The 19,943-nt window shown below is 38.2% G+C and overlaps 1 protein-coding gene across 7 annotated transcripts in view; it reads left to right on the top strand.

Moving 5' to 3' along the window:
• The window catches only part of OVCH2 (ovochymase 2), a 44,998-nt gene that overhangs the window by 22,389 nt on the left and 2,666 nt on the right, over window positions 1-19,943 (top strand). For 2 of the 7 annotated variants that reach the window (XM_065066288.1, XM_065066287.1), the window contains 20 exons: window positions 2,059-2,168; window positions 2,842-2,933; window positions 4,090-4,262; window positions 4,748-4,843; window positions 5,255-5,406; window positions 6,080-6,275; window positions 7,789-7,812; window positions 9,161-9,251; window positions 9,395-9,528; window positions 9,946-10,086; window positions 11,050-11,180; window positions 11,554-11,647; window positions 12,431-12,562; window positions 12,964-13,041; window positions 13,680-13,866; window positions 15,348-15,417; window positions 15,982-16,177; window positions 16,660-16,811; window positions 17,119-17,287; window positions 17,700-19,912. In XM_065066288.1, coding sequence (XP_064922360.1) covers window positions 2,059-2,168; window positions 2,842-2,933; window positions 4,090-4,262; window positions 4,748-4,843; window positions 5,255-5,406; window positions 6,080-6,275; window positions 7,789-7,812; window positions 9,161-9,251; window positions 9,395-9,528; window positions 9,946-10,086; window positions 11,050-11,180; window positions 11,554-11,647; window positions 12,431-12,562; window positions 12,964-13,041; window positions 13,680-13,866; window positions 15,348-15,417; window positions 15,982-16,177; window positions 16,660-16,811; window positions 17,119-17,287; window positions 17,700-17,722 — 2,441 coding nt within the window. In that variant the 3' untranslated portion in view covers window positions 17,723-19,912. Of the gene's footprint in view, window positions 1-2,058; window positions 2,179-2,841; window positions 2,934-4,089; window positions 4,263-4,747; window positions 4,844-5,254; window positions 5,407-6,079; window positions 6,276-7,788; window positions 7,813-9,160; window positions 9,252-9,394; window positions 9,529-9,945; window positions 10,087-11,049; window positions 11,181-11,553; window positions 11,648-12,430; window positions 12,563-12,963; window positions 13,042-13,679; window positions 13,867-15,347; window positions 15,418-15,981; window positions 16,178-16,659; window positions 16,812-17,118; window positions 17,288-17,699; window positions 19,913-19,943 lie in introns of those variants that run through there. The other 5 variants (XR_010473276.1, XM_065066289.1, XM_065066290.1 and 2 more) reach the window with 5 other exon arrangements.

A 19,943-nucleotide genomic window follows, 5' to 3' on the forward strand; every position in this document is an offset into this window, starting at 1 on the left:
TTTGTCTGATCCCTCGATGATTCAGAACAAATAGCATTAAATAAATATGATTTATAATTAAATAAATAAAATTAAATACTCTCAGAGTTGCAGCAAGTTTCAGCATGTTACCCATGGGCTGTAAACAACACATAGTGAGTCCTCTCTTCCATTGTCTTCCCTCTTAAAATTCAATGTGAGTTTGCTGGGTTTTTTTGGAACAATTAACGATTGCAACTATTCCTGTTTCCTTCACGAAGATCTACTGATTTATCGTGAACTGGAAGAAATCAGATCTTGACTATTTTCATAACCATTTTGCTTCCATTTTAAATTTGCAGTAGTAAAAAAGGGAAATTCACAGCTTGATTTCCTAAATTTTGCAGATCACTTGTTTTCACTGTAAAAACTCTGTTTTGTCTGTCAAAGCAGTTTTGGTATCTAAATCCTCACTGAAGCAGCCCAAAGCACGGGGTTCTGTAGAATGGTTTTCTCTTGCTTCAGCATCCTGCTGTGCAGATGGATGGGATGCAGTTTACACAGAAATCTCTCAACTGACCAGTGAACAACTTTGGTCCTGAAGGAGTCTGTAAAGCAGGCAGGAACCTCTTGGGCTTAGAGATGGCACAGACCAGAAGATTTGAGAGTTTGTCAAGATATAGATAAGTTTGGCATAACACTAATATAAATATTAACTTGTAATTTTTAAACTAACCTTGCATATGTTAGGAGAATAGACTTAATGCTGAAAGAAAAAAGGAAAGTTTTAGTTTGTCAATCTGATTTTAAATTTTGTTTATATATTTTTGCCCATTTAGCCAGTACTAAATTCCTTTTGGTAAAACATAAATCCTATTTTGTTTAATTTTGTCTCTGTCTCCTCACTGTATCTTTGCACTTGGGAAAAAAAGTGGGTCCAGTCAGAATTAGGAAAGAATGAGAAAAAATAGATAAATGCACTGGATCATTTCTATTGAAAGCCTTTTTTATTTAAAATCTAGGGTAAGCATTATTGTGACACTGTAATAACTTGCATCAGCTGTGCTAATCCTGACGATGATTGCAAACCACTTTTTATAGGTGTTGTAACCTGCATTTTAGTTTGGAGGATTCCACGTTTTCCAGGCAGCGTATACAATTATTGGTCGTCCATCCTTTGGATGCAGCCACCTGTCTGCCAGAACAACAAAAACGTTCCAAGTTTACAGATGCTAAGTTTTTCTCAATTTAGTGTTTAACAGAATTTGTAGTAAAATGTCTTAGAGATGTGTTTGGCTTCAAAGAGTTTTTGTACAGCTTTAAGAGAAAAGTGCCTCCTGTTGGCTTTGGGAAGTGCACTGCGAAGAATTCTTCTATTACATAGTGTTGCTTGGCAGAATTGGTTATTTTGCTTCTATCTTTCTTAAAATAGTACCAAATCAGTAATTATAATTAAAAAAATGTTTGTTTCTATAGAAATACTCCCTTACCAATGCATAAATATTATCAGCTTCACTTAGCCGTAGTAGATGATAATAATAGTGAGTTAAGAAGAAACAAAGTTGGCCCAGTAATAGATCTTCTGGAGAAATGAAGCCACTGTTGTTGGTCATCAAAGACTGTATGTTGTGCATTTTGCTGCTATTTGTTAAAAATATTCTAAGTACAAATGCTGGGTGTAAAGTGATTGCTGAAAGTCGTGATGAAACAGTGGTTGAGTCCCCAAATAATTCCAAATCTTACTTGAAAGAGACTGTTAACAGTCAGAAAGTTCAAGGAAGCATGCACCTAATGAGAATGTTAATAAATATATGTACACATACATATGTGCTCATGGAAGGCAAAATTTAATAATTGTGATAGAATTAAAACCAAAAAGTGCTCATTTGGAGAACTTCTGCAAAATAAAGTACGTTTCCTTTTTCTTAGCCCAATTAATCTGGGTGCTTTGTGTTAGGAATTATAAGAAGGTTGCCGTCATGGCACAGAGATGCCACTGACCCTGCTCCAGGCTATGCTTTCCAATTCTGTAGTATTAAAAGGTAGAAAAATTTAAATCCAGGCTAAATATTTCCCTTTTTCCCCCCTTTTACTCCTCAGATTTTAAGTGTGGGCTGAACGTTCAAGAGACAAAACCATGGAGTTACTTTAACCTTTTCACTCGGATTGTCGGGGGAAACCAGGTGAAACAAGGCTCACATCCATGGCAGGTTTGCACAAGTAAATGTGGTTTTATCCTCAGAACAAAGTCCTGACTTTTCCTAGAAATGGCAAAAGAAGAAAACAGGTACATTTTGTGCTTACTGACACTTGTGTATTGTTGAGCTCCACTCTGCTTTTATGAAAAGCAGTGAAGCAGTCAGAGAGGACACGGAACCTGTCCTGTTCTCTAAGAAACCCATTGTTTTGTTCATCATTCCTTCTGAAAGAACATCTGGAGATTAGTCTATTGTAAAGAGACGTGGGTGAAAGTGCTCACAAATAGAAGCACACTGAAGGACACTATCCCTCACCCCGGCTGTTGTCAGGCATTGTGGGTTTGCAGTGCTCCCAGTGAGCTGCAAAGGAAAATTCTCATCTAATTATTAATAGTAATGTTTACAGCGTGCCAAATACCTCAGTGTCTTGGCATTCATTACCTGTATGTTGCTTTTATCCAAGTATCAAGTCACAGCTGAGGGGATCAGCAAGGTTTAGGATCTCTCAGATTCAAGGACCATCAGAATGCCATGAAAGGCTGTTTGCTTGAAAAGCAGCATGTCCTTTGGCTACGTGAATCTTCACAAAGTACACACGTGTGCTCTCTCCTTTCTTCCTCAACTGCAGTCAGAGCAGATATAAAGGTTCTCTTGATTTGACACACCTTCTTTATGTGATGTGCAGGTTTCCTTGAAACGAAGGCAAAAGCATTTCTGTGGAGGCACCATTGTTTCTGCTCAGTGGGTGGTCACGGCAGCTCACTGCATCTTAGACAGGTATGGATGTGGTGTTTCAGGAGCGGGCTGCAGGTGCAGAAAAACATCGACCTGTGGGTGCTGTAACGTCTTTTTATGGCAATTTCTTACAGGTGCTACACTTTCATTTTTTTACCAGTGTTTTCCATATTTTAACGGAAAGGGAGAAAAAACTAAACCTTTGATTATCTCAAAAATAATTTAAAATAAAATAAACTGACAGGAGCTGATGAAGACTGATTTTGGAAGCGGGGGTAAAAATCTGTACCTAACTATAATTATCAGGTGATGGCGATGTTTTTTTCCAGAGGTGGCAACTGGCAGGTTATATGCAATTAAATGGTGAATGGATATAGTACTGACCTCTTGCATGCTCGTGATTTTCACCCTTAAACACAAACATTAGTGCTAAAAAAAATTAAAACCTAAAAAGAAGTCTGGAAATGTTATATGGGAGGTTTCAGTCCTGGTTCTGTGATGTATTCATTGAATTCTAATTCCCTTATAGTTAATACTCAATCTTTCTATTAATGGATCACCTGGCATTATAAATTTGATCTCTATCTGGCATCGTATTTGATCACATCTTGGTCAAGTTATCCAATAACTGCAGAGTTTATATTAACTAGGGTAGGACAGGCAATATCTAAATCAACGTAAAGCCACCTGACACAAAAGTAAGTCTTCAAGTCTGATGAATAAATTTGAAGCAGAATAAAAAGTTTATGATAATTGCTTTTGTGTTTCCTTGATGCACGTCTGATCTGGTACTAGGAGCCCTAAAACAGGTTTCACTGTTGTTTTAAGGTATAAACTGAGACTGCTAGAGAAGGGGTCTTATTTTTGGTGTACTTTCCTACGTCCACATCTTCCCTCCTCTATCAAAAAGCAGCGTGAGTGAACATTTTCAAACACAGTAAGAGGACCTGGTTCCTTAGTGGCCCAGCAAACCACAGTCAGGAGTGTAGCTAAATGATCATTCTTCTCAGTCCTTTTCACCTCCCTATTCCTACTGCGGGGCATACCCACCTCTTGCTGACTGTACATATTGAGCGTAGTTCTGAAGATGAAAGGTATTAGATATCACTAGCAATAACCTTTTCTGCTTAAAAACAACTGTTTTTTCCTTTCATTTTGAAGATTCTGTAGCTGAACTTTTATTTTTTTCATTCTACAGGAATGTACTTCAGTATGTGAATGTCACTGCAGGAGACCATGATTTGAGGATCAGGGAAAATAGCGAGCAGACGCTCCCTGTTAAATATGTCATTAAGCATCCAAACTTTGACCCTAGAAGGCCGATGAACTATGACATTGCCCTTCTGAAGCTGGATGGAGCCTTCAACTTCAGTAAGGCCATAGTTATCTGTGATCTTTTTCAGTGGGGAAGGTAAGGCCTTTGTTTCTCCTCCGTGCTGTAAAAAGTCTTGAAATTCAGTTTAAACCCATTTCCAGCTGTCAGATTATACCACTAAAAGTCTCCAGGGTATTTTGCAACTGAAGTTATTTAAAATATCTGAGGTAAGTCAGAAAAATATATCAGTTGAATTAAATTATCTTCGTCAGACTTGTATTCCCTTGGAGAAGAAGGTTCTTTGCACGCAGGAGATCAAAATTTGACCACAAGCTGAAGCTTGTGGTGTTCAAGGCTTTCATTTTCCTTTCCGAAACACTATGAAGTGGTGGCACAGATACGTTTTCAAATGCTAGATTAATTTTTCAGATGCCACAAAAATGACAATGCTTTTAAGTTTACAAAAACTAACTGAGAAAGGAAGCTTTTGTTGTTGTTCTTTCACATACTTATCAATAAAATTCATGTCCACGTGTGGCAGGTTCTTCGGTTTTGCCAGCATGTCTTCCTGATCCAGGTGAAAAGTTTGAAGCAGGATACATCTGCACTGCTTGTGGTTGGGGCCGTTTATATGAAAGTAAGCTACTCAGGTTGTTCTTTGACATTCAGATGTTTCAGTGTCTTATTTCTGAAGCTAAGAGCTTGATTGCATAGGTCGTAGAAAGACCAGTAAAAAAACCCATCAGCTGATCATAAGAACTGTAATTTACAATGGGATCTTTGCTGGCTTCCATGCCTACCTGTGAATTATCTCAAAATTGATTGGTACAATATCTAGACCTGTATGTCAATTTTGAAATGTTTTGAAATTTATTCAAGTAGAACTGCCCAGGTACACAAAACTGGATGCTTATGGAACCATAAAACGTCTTTGAGAGAGCTTACAGCTCTTGTGCGTGTGTGTGTGTGTGTTTGTGTGTGTGTGTATTAGCAGTGACATTAAGTTCACCTTTCAGCACTTCTTATGAACAATTTTTTTGTATTTCAGATGGAATACTGCCTCAGGTCTTACATGAAGTCAATCTACCAATCCTAAACAGTGAGGAGTGTTCAAGAGCATTATCAACTTTAAAGAAACCCATCCACGGTGACACTATAATGTGTGCTGGGTTTCCAGATGGAGGAAAAGATGCCTGCCAGGTCAGCAGAACAGGGGCCTTGTGTTCTTACAAGTGCTCTCAGAAGCTCAAGACTCTGTCTACTTAAGTGAATAAATACATTGTAAACCACAATATTTGCACTGTATTTAATTTGATCTGTGAATTCTTTAGAAGTTTCTGTATAGGCCAATGCACTTAATTACGTGATTCCATTTTAATTATTGTATGAGTTGTGTGACAAGTTCCTGAGAGCAATTTTGCAGTGTATCCCAGTGCAAAAATTCTTAGGGCTTTCTAACTTCAGAACACTTGATAAATGAATTAGTTAATGTTGCTAGGACTGTAAGAAGCAAAGCAGAAAGTATTGCCTTGGATTGCATTAAGGAAAGGAAGCGAGAGAAAGGTTAAGTCATTGTTCCTTGTCATGGGGGCAACAAAAAAAGCTCCTTACTCCTTTTTACATGTTCAAACACAAAAGATGTGCACCCATGAGGGAACTAGTCTCTCTCTCCCCCTCTTGACAATCCTGACTAAACACAATAAAAAAACAAGTGTCTTTCTTCACAGGCTTTTTAAATTATTTTTTAATTACTACTCCCTATGTTGCAGGTTTGTTAGTATGACACAAAAGAGAACGTAATAAACCCTGTAAGGCTTGCTCAGTGGTATGCATACACTTTGCTAAGCTGTAGGCTTGTACTTGTGTTTTGCAGGGAGACTCAGGAGGCCCGCTTCTGTGCCGACGTAAGCATGGTGCCTGGACCCTGGCCGGGGTGGTCTCCTGGGGGATGGGATGCGCTCGTGGCTGGAAAAGTAATGAGAAGAAGAAACATTACGACAGAGGATCTCCCGGAATATTCACAGACCTCAGTGCGGTGCTTTCCTGGATTCAAGAGAACATGAGTGCTGGTATTAAGTCCCCACAGTAATGTGTCCCTCGCTTTTGACAACTCTCCTGTCTCATAATAATATTACATTTAATTATTTTTTCAAGATATAGCACTTAGATTTCCCCCGTTTTTCCTGTCAAAGCACTACAGCATTTCACAATGCTTTAAATATATGGTACTGATTGGCAGTTGCCTAAAACAAGTTGAGAACATTGTAAATGTTTGCTTCTCTTCCACTTTGTCTCCTGCTTGGACTGTATGTGTGTATGTGTGTGTATATATATGTATATGTACGTGTGTGTATATATATGTATGTGTGTGTATTTATTTTTAAGAATGGTCCTTTTATCCAGCTAGCTGGTTAGCCTGGTATTTTTCTTTTTAAGTGGAAATTCACCTGTTGGAAGTGTCTGAAATCCCACACACACCTCTTCAAAGTCACTTGTCATTTTTCTCAGCTAAAATGAGTTGAATCAGGCATTTGACTACATGGGGAAAACTCATGTTCTCATATGCCCTCTGTGCAGGGGAACAGCTTGAAAATTATCCATCACTTCCAAAGACATGGAGCTGGAGATATAAGTGACGGTCTGTCCGAGGGTGAACTTCACTCAGAGCTTTAAGAATCTGGATTAGTGTATTCTTCCCATTTGGGCTATTTTCATTAAAAAGTATTGGAGACTGTGTTAACATTTATGCAGACAACTGAAAAGAATGAGAGGGGGGATGTTAAGAGGTTTTGCTAGTCAATGATAAAAAGAAATTGCAAGGGAAAAGAACCCCAAACTTTCCCATTATAAACTAGCTCCAACTGGTGACTGAAAAAAGAAACCTTCATAATGTTGGAGAAAAATGCAAGGGGTTTAGCTTCTGAAAAATATTTTGGTTTCAATTAAAAAAAAAAAAAAGAAACAGTATTTTTCTTAAAAATGTACTAGTTGGCCCATTTTATTATCAGGAAAAAATAATATGATTAGCCATTGCTGTAATTAAAGTGTGTTGGCTCCAGTGAACCTAAAAGGCGATTTAATAGGTAAAGTTAAAAGAGAATTCTCAATTGCATTGCTCTAGGTTTTCCTTGCTCAGTTTTTTATACTGTCACACCAGTGCAAAAGATCTTGACTGTAACTGCTGTCAGGCTTAATGTCTCTGTGTCCCTAATGCGATGCCAGCAGTTGGATTCTGCTGCCCTTACCTGAAATGTACAGTATTTACCCAACAAGTATGTAGAAGGAGAGCACTGTGCTGCTCAGTCTGAGCAGTGGCCTGTCAATGTATGATTAATTCTAGAAGAGGCTACTCCGGAGTTGTTTATTCCAAAGTCAGCATCGCCTAAACTTGCAATTTTGATTTAATGCTACATCTAGTTTATTGTAGGCGCTATGTCCTCAAGAAGCGTTTCAATTTGCCTCAGTGCTAGCTGTCTAAAATTACTATTTCACAGGGATAAAAATGAAGCCAACACTGTGATTGATGAAACTACAGTAATTTATTCTTCTTTTCCATCCCCTTCCCTATCCCCCCTTTATTAGATCTGAAAATGAAAAGCTCCACAGGTAAGTACAGTAATTTTTCAGAATCTTCTGTATTAAAGCATAAAAAGACCCCCAAAATAGTCTAATATATAATCTATGAAGGAGCGAAGAAGCACTTTAAAATGTATTCTTTAGATATATACTTTTTTCCTCATGGCTCTGTTTAAAAAGAAAATTACATATGTAGGGTTGTACTCATGTACTAGTGACTTCAAAAATAAATTTTCCTTAAGATATCTACATATATAAAGCCATATTTTACTGAAATGCAAATAAAATTATTGGGAAAAATGTAGAACACAACCTCTAGCAATGCATGAAATCTAGTTGGCGAAGTTGATTCTGTGTAAAAATATAGATTCTAAATAGAAAGTATAAGGTAAATTAGTAGTATTTTTGCACGGTCTATGATGAATCTATCTACTCGTCTGATGGTGATTTCTATGAATAAAATGCAAGCCCCATCATGAAACCCAACCCCAAATGTAATGTTTTAAAATGAAAGTCTTTGATTCTGCTGTGTTTATGTTCTTGTTGGACACTGTTCATCTAGGTACAAGTTCACATGAAGGCACTAGAAACAACTCCTGTGAACTAGGTCTTAAAATTTTAATTTTGCTGATCTACAGTGAGATTTTTCAGATGATAAACAAGCTTTGGCTCATGGTTTGTATAGACTTGCTGTGGCCACTGAGAACTGGCTATTTAAGTGCTGTTTGTGTCTTTTCGGAATTTTTTCACTGGTCTTCCCATGATGCTTCTGGTAAGGCAGTCTTATAAGAACAGGACTCCTTAAATATGTTGTCATATACATAGTTATTGAGAAGTGTCTTACTGCCTTACCTTACAAGGTGAAGGAAAGGCAAGAGGAGATGATTTCTGGGAATCGTGTTTCTAGCAACACTCATATGGAGAGGAAAGCTGCTGCTCATTCTATTAAAGTGCCTTTAATAACATATGGTATTCTTGCAAAAGCCTCCTGCTGCAACATAGCTAAGGACGTTATTACAAATAGGCTGCAATGAACACTTTTCTTATGTCCCGAGATATGCGTTTTTCCTCCCTGAAAAATATTTATACTGAAATCCTCATTTAACAAATAATTTATTTAAGGTAAAAGCAAGCACTGCCATTTTTACAATAAAATATGACATTGCAGTGCTTCTTTTTTGCTCACAAATTATCTGTTTTAAAACTGACTTACCGTGATTCCAAGTAAAAGAGGGGAGAAGACCCAGCATCAGTCTGCCAGCAGCAACAAGGCAGAGCTGAGCAGTCTTCTCTAGATGTTTGAGCTTTTTGGTGGAACAGATGCTTGCTTACGTGTCAAACCTGATTCCTTCTATTTTGTTTTAACTCTACAATGCAGCATTTTGTAGCATTCAGGATGGCAAACTCCCCGACAGTGAAGGACAATTAAATTTTCCTGGAAGTCCCAAACGGTTCTATGAAAACCACCAGTAAGTAAACAAAACACAGTCTTTCCTCAGGAGCTCTTCCCTCTACTGGTGTAGGTTTTTGGTGCTGTGTTTTTTTTTTGTTTGTTTGCTTGTGTTTTTTTTTCTTTCCAACTTTGTGAACAGGAACTAATTTGTTGTTCCAGATTGTGTATATGGACTCTGTTTGTACCAGAAGGGAATTATATATTGCTTCGTTTTTCCTACTTTGATATAGAGTCAGAAACATTTTGTGATTATGATTCTTTATCAGTCTATTCAAAAGGCGACAGACTTGTTGGTGAGTTGCCATCCCCTTATTCTTTGAAATAATCGGTCAGTGTATGCTTTCATTCTAACAGCAAGTATACTAAATGAAGACTTTGCAGTTGATTATGTTTTACTTATATTTTCATGATGAACACATTGTAACATATGATCTAAAATAAAAGACAAGGAGTATAGGAGGAGAGAAAAAATGGGAAATGCCTGGCAGGGAACTGTGCCAGCATATGACATTCTGGTGTCAAGGTTTTTCAATTTTTAATAGTATGCATCTGTGTGGACTAGAGGATTGATGGGGAATGTAGATGAATGAAGAGGCAATTTCCTTTTCATCCTAAAATTTTAATAGCTAAGTACTAAAAATGGTACATGCAATTTTTTTCAAGTGTCTGAAGACTTTAAACAGTGATTATTCTCTAATATTATATTTCAGGGAAATTCTGTGGAGGAGGTCTTCCTTTACCTATTTTGATTGGCTCCAATAGTGTAAGGCTGAAATTTGTTTCTGACAACAAGGATTATGGAACTGGTTTTTCCATGACCTACAAAGCTCTTCCACCAGATATTCTTCCTGGTAAGTCTAAGTCTAGTAATATACCTGTCTGCACTCTTGTGTGGTCACCTGAAAAAAAATTCAGGAAAGAATAAATCAGAGGATGGTCCTATGATATTATTTCTATGCAGGTGATGTTGCAAACAAGGTAAGTGTGGTTAGCCTGCCATGTGACATTGTGGAGAAACTGGGATGCCAGAAAGAGGTAGGATAGATGCTCTCCTTTAACTTTGCCTCTTCTGCATCCACTTTATCCAAGATCTCATTTCCTTCCACTTCCAGAATGTTTTAGAACTCCATTAATATGATTAGTCAAATGAGCAGAATTTCCAGATGAAAGCTGCTTTGCCAGTCCCAAGCGGGCTTTCGTGGAGGGGCCCTGAGGGAGGCAGCTAATGCAGAGATATATGTCACAGAGAATTGCTTTCAGTTTTGCTGTGTAGAGCAGTTCACCATCACGAGGGAGGAGGCCCAAGGGGCATCCGCTGAGTCTGGACAATCCCGTTTCAGACACACACCTCTTGTTCCTCTTCCTGCAGCTTTTCCAGCTGGTTTCTTTCCTTTGCAGAGTGTAAGGGCAGAATGTAGAGAAGAATCAGCTCTGAAGGGCTGTGCCACTGCGTAGCCCATCAGGAAGACATGTCCTCTGGTTGTGTTTTATGTCTCTGCTTTCCTCTTCAAAGAGAGTTGACAAATGTTCTTCTGTCGTGGCCGTGTTCTGCTCCTCTGTCACCCCACACAGGTACCTGTGCCTGCCTGCACCGCCTCTAGCCAAAGGGGAAGGCTAGAGTCATGGCTTGAATTGCACTTGCATCTTTTTCAAACAGAAGGATTTGGCTTGCTGCCTTTGTCCTGTTATCTTCCTCAGCTGTGTAAAAACACCACAAGAGTTTTTCTGGATATTTTATTTTATTTTATTTTATTTTTAAATGAATTATTTAATAGGAAATCACAGTGTCTCCACTTGTTTTCCTGGATTTCCAGATTCTGGCTGTGAGTCCTTAGCTGTCCTTTTTGAAGAAGGAATGTTGCAAAGTATGCACTATCCAGAGCACTACAGCAACATGGCAGACTGTCAATGGATTATTTATGCACCAGAGAACCACGTAATCAAGGTATAATATGAGCCTCTTGTGCCTACAGAGTGGAAGTGGGCACCATTGGGTTAACAAGAAATTGTGCAGCTAAGGACAAGGAAGATCAAGAAACATAAGCTTGAATAATGCTGCTGGATGGGGTTAAGAGAAATCACTGCCCATCTCAAAAGCCGGATGGGTTTTGATTTCTCCTTTAGGTTATAGTAAATTCTCTCATGACAGATTCTTCTAGCAAATGTAGTATGCGATGTATCACCTGTGAGAGGTCTGAATGTCACAGAAACCAAACCCTAAAGGAATTGTTAAGAGTACTAAAGACCCTATTATAGATGTTTGGTTTTTTTCTGTGTGAATTTAACAACAAAGTTCACTTTTTCATTTTTTTTTAAAGCTTACATACCAGTATTTTGAAGTAGAAGAGAGTGAAGATTGCTCTTATGATGCTGTGACTGTATATGAAGATGTGGGAAAAGAGGAGGAAATTGGTCTGACTTTTGTTTTTTGACATATTTTGGGGATGGCCTGTTTCTTTTATGACTTTCACTAGCCCTGTTTCACAGTCTAAAATCAAGTTTGCCTCTAGAGTATCAGGTGATGTTATAGGTACTAGCTTCAGTACCTTGAAAAATACTTGCAGGTATTTCTGCTTCTGTTCCACTTACAAAGGCAAAAACACATTGAACAGAGCAGTTTTGTGTATTGAAATTCTGTATGAAATTCAGAGCTGGATTCATGAAAAATAATTTTTGTAGTAATGATCAGACACAGAAAGCACCCAATAAATCTCCTTTTTGGAGTCCAGTTGTTTTTCACTCCAGATGAATGTTCCTGTAGCACTCACCACCTTGCTGGAGGTTCCCCTGGCTTACATTGGATGAGAGGAGGACCTGTCACTGCCAGCCGATTTCAGCACTTGTCTGATGCTGGTGCTTATATCAGCACCCGCAGATGCTGGTATTGAAACACTAGCAAGGGAAAATCAGGTTTCCAGGGCATTCTATGTGTAATGGCAAGCTATGAACGCCAGTGCTGCAATCAACTCCTGTGAAATAATGCAAGAATCTATGTTTTTATAATTACTATAATAATTATTTATAATTTATAGAACAGTCTTTTAGCCCCTCTCTACTCCTCTCTCATGCATAGTTATTTTTTACCCTTCTGTGTGAGAGCTGGAATACACAGAATATAGGTACCCACTGTTGAAAGAGATAAGGATGAACGTGTACATGTTAATCTGCAGTGAATGTTTGCTTTCTCATCTTCAGCTAAGTCTTGTGGATTCACCCTACCAGCACCTGTTCTAAGCTCCTCTGCGATGATGCTGGTTGTCTTCCACTCCGATGAAACAGAGACCTTTGGTGGATTCAGAGCTATGATCTCTTTTATTCATGTAGCAGGTAATAGAAGTAACTTGGGAAACTGCCTCTTGGGGCAGCACAATGGGCTCTTCAGTGAATCTGGCTATTCAGAATTATTTTACTCTAGGAGATTGTAATATAACTTTTTTTTTCAGTGAAAAAAAAGTATTGTGAACATATTGAAGCATTAAACAAAGGGCCTATTGAGTGAGTGAAGGGTAACAATGAATCTACCCTAAAGTCAGTTTTATTTTGTTTAAGAATATCTCGGTACGTTTTAAATGGCACTTTGCTACCACATGAAGAAGTAATAGCACAGAACCCTACTGTAGAAATTTACTTCTTCTACAAAAGTTTTAATAAAGGAAATAAAAGTAATTTTGTAATGAAACTGTCACTCAAGACAGGCTGCTAATACATTTGCTATTTTCTTTTGTTAGATTTAGATACTTTGGATTCAACTAGTGAAGAATTTGAAGAGACGAATATGAGTGAAGAAGAAACACAAGTTACAACAGGTAAGGCAACCCAAGTTATACTTTCTTCATGGACATAGGGAGTACCTTTTAGACTATAATTTAAATGGTGTTTTCTCCAAATATGTAACAGATGCAGTTGTCTCAGAATTTTTCATTAGGATATTTTGAGGAAATAAAAAGATGAATGGTAACACTTCCACACTTTGGCTTCAGAATAGCAGAACCTATTTTTTCTTGTTTCCTTCATCATGTTAAGTCATTCACAGCAACGCAGTGACATTATTTCAGCTTGTGTTGTCAGTTTACACCTACTGGCTTTGGTGAAAATAGCTGCAAAGTGTAGAGAATGCTTGAAAATAGTCAACAATATTTTGGAGCTTCCCTTTTTCCCTCCAGTACTTTATGGAGAATGGGATGAGTCCATATTCATTGTAGATTTGAGGCTAAAACTTTGGAAGGTAAGCAGTTGCTTTCATCTTGGAAGCTCTGTTTTGGCTCAGATCTTCTCCTCATACGATCTCTAAAGATTTGGATCCTTTGTAGTGAAGGAAGTTGAAAGTTTTGGAAAAAAAGGGGAGGAGGAAAGCTTGAGAAGCTGTGGGGTAGCTTTTAAATGGACTGTTCTTTGCTTCTCCAAATCTGAAGACTTCTTGAGACAGCAGTGCTTTCTGTTTCAGATGATATTTGTGGAATGCCTTCAAATCAGCCCAGGTTCATCTTCAGTAGGATAATTGGAGGTGAAGAAGCTGTACCATACTCATGGCCTTGGCAGGTCAGTGTACAAATTTCAGATCAGCATATCTGTGGAGGAGCAGTTCTTGCCAAAGAATGGGTTGTCACAGCTGCTCACTGCTTTAATTCTAAGTAAGTACGCAGGGATGAACCCTTCCCTGGGAACTTCTGTATTCACACCGTGCGTCTCTGCAGCCGTGGTGGTTCTGCCCAGGGTGGCTGACACAGTTTTGGTTACAACCTACTTGCAGCTCACACTAGCATAGGATTCTTTTGCTCTACACACATATAGTAGGATTAGAGTGGCTACTAAGGAAGTAAGGAGCCTATTTCAGTTTTCAGAAAAGATTACGAGATAATACATCCCTTGTCATCCATCACTCCTGGGCAACTTCTTTGTATGTGGGTTATTTACAGAGCAAGTTTTCATCCAGATAGACTCAACCTATCAAAACAATCTAAAAATTACTGAATTTTTGTAGGTTTTGGAGGACATACAGGAGGCTTTTGTGCCCAACGTTAATGCCATTCTCCTATCAATAACTGTCAATCTGTTAAATGAGATTACATGGAAAATGTTCTGTCTTTATTAAGAGGAGTCAAAAGGATGGTCTGTGTGACTTTCAGACTCTTTAAAATACTTTCCAAAGTGCAATTTGTTTATTCATCTGTTGGGCTGAACACTACCCAACTGTTTTTCATTTCAAATTAATCACAAAGACCTTAATTTAAAATTCACGTACCTTGTGTCATTAAAAGATGTTTTAAAAATCCTCCCAGGATTGCTGTGATAAAAGTATTTTTGTCCTGTTTTCAAATAAAGTTGCAATTACTTGAAAATGAGGGTAAGCTTTCAAAAGCCCTGAATGCCAAAGATGTCTAGACATCTGTATTATCGATTTCTTTGACTCTCTTGCCCACCCCCACAAAACTGGAGATCTGAAATGCAAGTGCTGTTTTGAATTTTGGACTTTGTGCTTCTGAGTTTCTAAATATCAGTTAGCAAATTTATGTCAGGAGCATTGTTGTGCTATGTTGAAGACACTGCTTTAAGATCAGTACTAGGGAGGAATTCTCTATTGCACATTGCCATTACATCAGAATTTGTGTACGCGGATTAATGATTCTACACAACTAATATCGTCAGGGAGTTATGACAAGTTCTCAGGGAATGAGAAGGTTTGGTTAAGAAACCAAAGGGTAAAATGAAATGTTTCTGTTGCATTTCTTCATATAGTGTAATGGGTAGTTAGGTTTTTGAGGTCATCCATTTTTTTTTCATTAAGAAGGCAGGGACCAGCACTGTCCCTGGATGATGTGGACCATGCAGACCTCGTGTTCTGCACCAGGCATCCTCAGTCCTTGTAAAAATAAACAATCTCTCAGTTTGCTATGTGTTTGAGAGATCCTGCTGCCTCATCATGAAAATATTTCATAGAAGACAATGAGAAGATCTCCATAGATTTGTATGGGAATATGGGCCTCAGGAGGCCTAGGAATATCTTGTATCTATTTTGCGTGGGGAAGGTTTTAAGATTCACAGGTTTGAAGAATGCAAGAATGCTGTTACACCAGCCTGAGAATGTACTTACCTTTTTTTTTTTTTTTTTTAGAGAAGTATACAGAGACTTATGGATGGTGGTAACAGGAATTCATGATCTCACAGACCAAGAATACAGACAGGTACTGTAAGTTCTGTTTAATAATAACATATAAATCAATCTTGCAAAATATTTTTTAATGTAAATGCATCTCCCAAATTGTTCATGAGGCAGCAATCTAATAGCCTGTATGCTGACCTTCATCTGCATTTACACAAGAGCTTTTGAGTGACAGTCAGAGAAATTGTATCAGCACAGATCTGTGCCTTCAGCAGTCATGAACTCCAAAGCTCAGTATCCTGGAGGATGTGGGAGTTGAGTGTATTGTCTCTAAATTCTCTGGTGACTATTACCAGGGCAGAAATATTTGGGACACAACTTTCCCCTTTGCCCAGACTGGACAAATGTTTTTCCAAGACCCTCTTCCTACACTTGCTGGGTGGAGTTTCCTGCATGTTCTCTGATCCATGTCCAGAGGCATAATCTTGACTTTTTAATACAAGGAAGCTTGTGATTTGATCAGCTGCTTTCAAATGTTTCTTTCTCTTCAGACTTCTCATATAAGCCCTGAAAATTTCATAAAACCAAAGTGATGTAAATACTCACATTCCTAAGTTAGAAAATGTCAATGTCCTTGCTTTCCTAGAAAAGGTCAGTGAAGCAGTATATCATACATCCAAGTTTTAACAAGACCACTATGGACTCTGATATTGCCTTACTGCAACTGGCCAAGCCCTTAGAATTCAACCACTATGTGCGCCCAGTGTGCCTCCCTGCCAGGGAGGAGGAGGTTCAGCCCTCGAGCGTGTGCGTGGTCACAGGATGGGGTGCACATGAAGGAGGTATGCAATCTTTGCCGTTTTGAAGGTTAAGCATGCTGTAGCTGTGTTTTAAATGCTACGTTCTGTGTTGTGACATTAATTCTGTCTTCACAGAAAGGGTTGTCAGGCATTTGAACAGGCTGCTCAGGGAAGTGGTTGAGTCACCATCCCTGGAGGTGTTTAAAAGATGTGCAGATGTGGCACTTAGGGACATACATGGTTTAGAGGTGGACTTGGCAGTGTTATGTTAATGGCTGGACTTGATCCTAAAGGTTTTTTCCAACCAAAGTTATTCTATGAATCTATACATTAGTTCTTGGAGAACAGATGTGTTAAAAAGTTTTCACTTGTTTAAGATCGGTTAGATATGTAGGGAAATGGGTGGGTGGGAGGAAAGAAATCACATCATTTAGATTGAGACCATTTGAAAAGGGGAGGAGTAAATCTTTCTGGAATAACTTATTCATGCCTCTGCTAGTTTCTAAGATGTCTTTTGCTTCAAGACAGAGGAAAGGGGAAAAAATTGCATCAGCTGGAAGTGCCCATCTTAGTGCTTGAAACATGTCAGAGCTATTACATAAATCTTCCCAGTAAAGTGACCCAGAGGACAATCTGTGCTGGATTCCCTCTGGAAGAAGGCAAGGACTCCTGCACAGTAAGTTGCACACGTCACCTTTGCCTTCTGACACCTGGGGCAAGGCTGAAAAGGGGGGTGTTGAGATCTCACTAAGCTGTTTCCTTGGAAAAGGCTATAGGTGATTTAAAACAACAGACTCCTTCCTAGTAGGATTTTAATTACACAGCAAAAAGAGGTACTTCCCTTGAACAAAGATTATTTCTCTGCTTTTTAAAATGAGTAACGCCCAAACACACAGGCAGCTGGTACCTCTTGTAGCTGAACTGTTATTTTAAAAACAAGAAGTGATGTTTGTGCACCACAAGATTCCTTTGTCCTTGTGCAGGGTGATTCTGGTGGCCCATTAGTTTGTCCTTCGGAAGATAACTCGGGATTTTACACCCTTCATGGAATCACAAGCTGGGGCTTGGGATGCGGAAGGAAGAGCTACCCAGGAGTATACACAAATGTTGCTGGTTTTGTTGACTGGATCAAGCAGAGTGTTAATAGTAGTGGTATGTATGAAAAAAACCCAGTTAAATAAATCCTTTTGCTATTGCTAGATGCTTAGTTTGAGATCTTTTCCAGGGTGACATTTTTATATTTGTGTGTCCAGCACTTCCCAAATCCTTAGCTGTTTAAAATACCCCTAGCTGAATGCCCAGAAACAGATGAATCTGAATCAGTAATCACTTCTGAAAATCTTATTTCTTCTGACTATATAATTATTCCCCTCTCTATTGCATTTCTCACATTGATGAATATGGTTTTCATACTGCTGCTTTTCAGCCTCCTTTCTCAGGGCTGGCAGGGGGTAGGGAGACATGAACTGACACATGACAGCTGAGTCCACTTTGACAAGTTTACAGACTGCTTTTGTTGATGATTTTTGCCAAGTTTACCCCATGTTTTTTCTCCTTTTTGTAGATCTCCCCATTTTCATGGTGTGACCATCGAAAGAGCAGTTCTGGTGGACGACACTGTAAAACATTTACAAATCACAAATGTCATGAAAAGCAAATTTTGATGAGACTGTGTTAGTTCATGGTTGGTTAACAGATTCCAAAGTAGCTGATGATTATCCTGGTGAATTTATTGCTGATTTACCCAAACTGAGACATTGGCTTTACACCTGTGTGCTTGGGGAAGATACAAGTTACTCGCAGGCTTCTGACGCTCTGATAATCTATTTTACGAGGATTGAGGGGGAAAATAAACCACTATATACCATATGCCAAGTATATCCTTGAATGTAGTATTGGAAAGCATAAAAATACTGTAGAAATGAGATTAAATAAGTGCCTTTGTAAAATGACTGAAGGAGCAGTTGGCCATCTGTCCATTCAGGTCCATGAGAGTGTTACCCCTGGCTCTGGGAGGAGCAGTGGCAGCAGGAATGCATCACTGAGGAGCAGAACAACATTGCCTAGTAATTAGTCATGTGAATCAATCCAATTGCTGGGAAAAGGATATTTTTAATATAGTTGTTCCTATTTAAACAAATTGAGTGTCGTTTAAACAGAAAGAAGTGTTTGTAAAGACGAGTGTTACAGGCCAAGGGCCTTTGGCACCATGCAAGAACCGACAGCTATCCTAATTGATCTATACATATAATTTAAAAGGTACTGTGTAATCCACACGCTGCAAACTGAGCACATTTTCTTGTAAACAGCAGTTTGTTTAATGCCCAAATGGCTGCTTACACAAGAAATAGTGATGGCAGGCTGCAACTAGCTTTGCAGACTGTTTTGTGCACAGGCTTAGTGTTCAGAAACTAGATTATCATAGTACCATAGGTAATGCAAGTATAAACCTTCTTTAACTCAGTGATCTATAAAATAAGTGGAAAGGAAGTAAGATCTCTTATTTTTTTTTTTCTATTGATATTAATGGCAAAAATTTTAGAGATGTGTTTCCCATCCATGCATCTGATGCCAGTAACCCTACTTTTTTGATGACATTATTCTAGAACTTCTGATTTTTTTAAAGATATAATTTTATTCTGTAGCTGGCGAAACAAATAATATCTTTATTCCCAAATGAATATAGTAAATGCTTTTCACCAGTTTCTTGTTTTCCCTGTAAAGTTTTAGGGAAAAGCCCACAAAATAGTCTAGAGCATGAGCTTTCCACCTTCATGGTGGAAGGACTATGGACAAATTCAGATTAAGCGTAAGGCATAGCTGTATTACATTATTGATAGAGTATGCTTGTTCTATCTTTGATAAGCTCTTTGAAGAGGTCTTTGGAGAGCAGTGGAGGGAAAGTATCCTTTGCAATTTTTCATTAGGGAAGTCTGTTAATGTTCAGTCATGGTGGAAGTTTCTATTAGCTAACTACATCAAGTTTAACTATGGGAGCAGATGTGTCTAATCACTTGGTTGCTATTCTATTTTGCTTAACAGGAACAAGATAATTTTAAATACCTGTAAAGTTTTTATCTGCTTATTTAGCAGATGTCAGTGCTGTATGTTCAGAAAAATAAAGACATGGGGGAGAACTATGGGTGGTATCTGCTGTGCTAAGCGGCCTATTGAATGCAGTGTCTATATGCTGATAAATTGATATTGCTTAAAAAATTCATTTTGTATAATAGGAGTGCTATCTTTGATGATTTGATTGGATTGTTTGGGTACTTACTTTTGTTTGTCTGCATGATGTTGACCTTTTGTGTTTCTCTTAGTGTGGTTTTAAAAGCAGTCTAGTTTTGCTTTTGTTTCTTGTATCTTTTTAGTCCATTGTAAGCTACCAGTATCTTTTAGCAATAATGTGAAGTGTTTTGTGATGCAAATTTGATTTAAAAAAAAAAAAAAAAAGTAAAAAAAATATTTTCCATGGAGTTCATGTAATGAAATTGTGGTTTAGTTTTTACAAAATTGATATCAAGTCCACTTTAATTCTTAACAGTTTTAAGAGGCTTTTCTGAACCCTACCGTCATAAAGTAGGATACTAGTAGCCTACCTGAGTACTGAGGTAGGCTCAGGTTCCCCGTGTGCTTAAAATCTGGATAGACACCTTCTTCTGTTGGCACGTAAGTAAAAAAATCTTTGTAACATTATACGGAAGCAAATGAAGGCTCATTGCATTGTTCATTGGCACTGTGCAAAATATTTAGAATAAATACTTGTCCATTGTCAAAGCATGTCTGGTGATAGTACATAAGAGGAAGC

This window comes from Columba livia, chromosome 5 (assembly GCF_036013475.1).
Source record: "Columba livia isolate bColLiv1 breed racing homer chromosome 5, bColLiv1.pat.W.v2, whole genome shotgun sequence".
NCBI lineage: Eukaryota > Metazoa > Chordata > Aves > Columbiformes > Columbidae > Columba > Columba livia.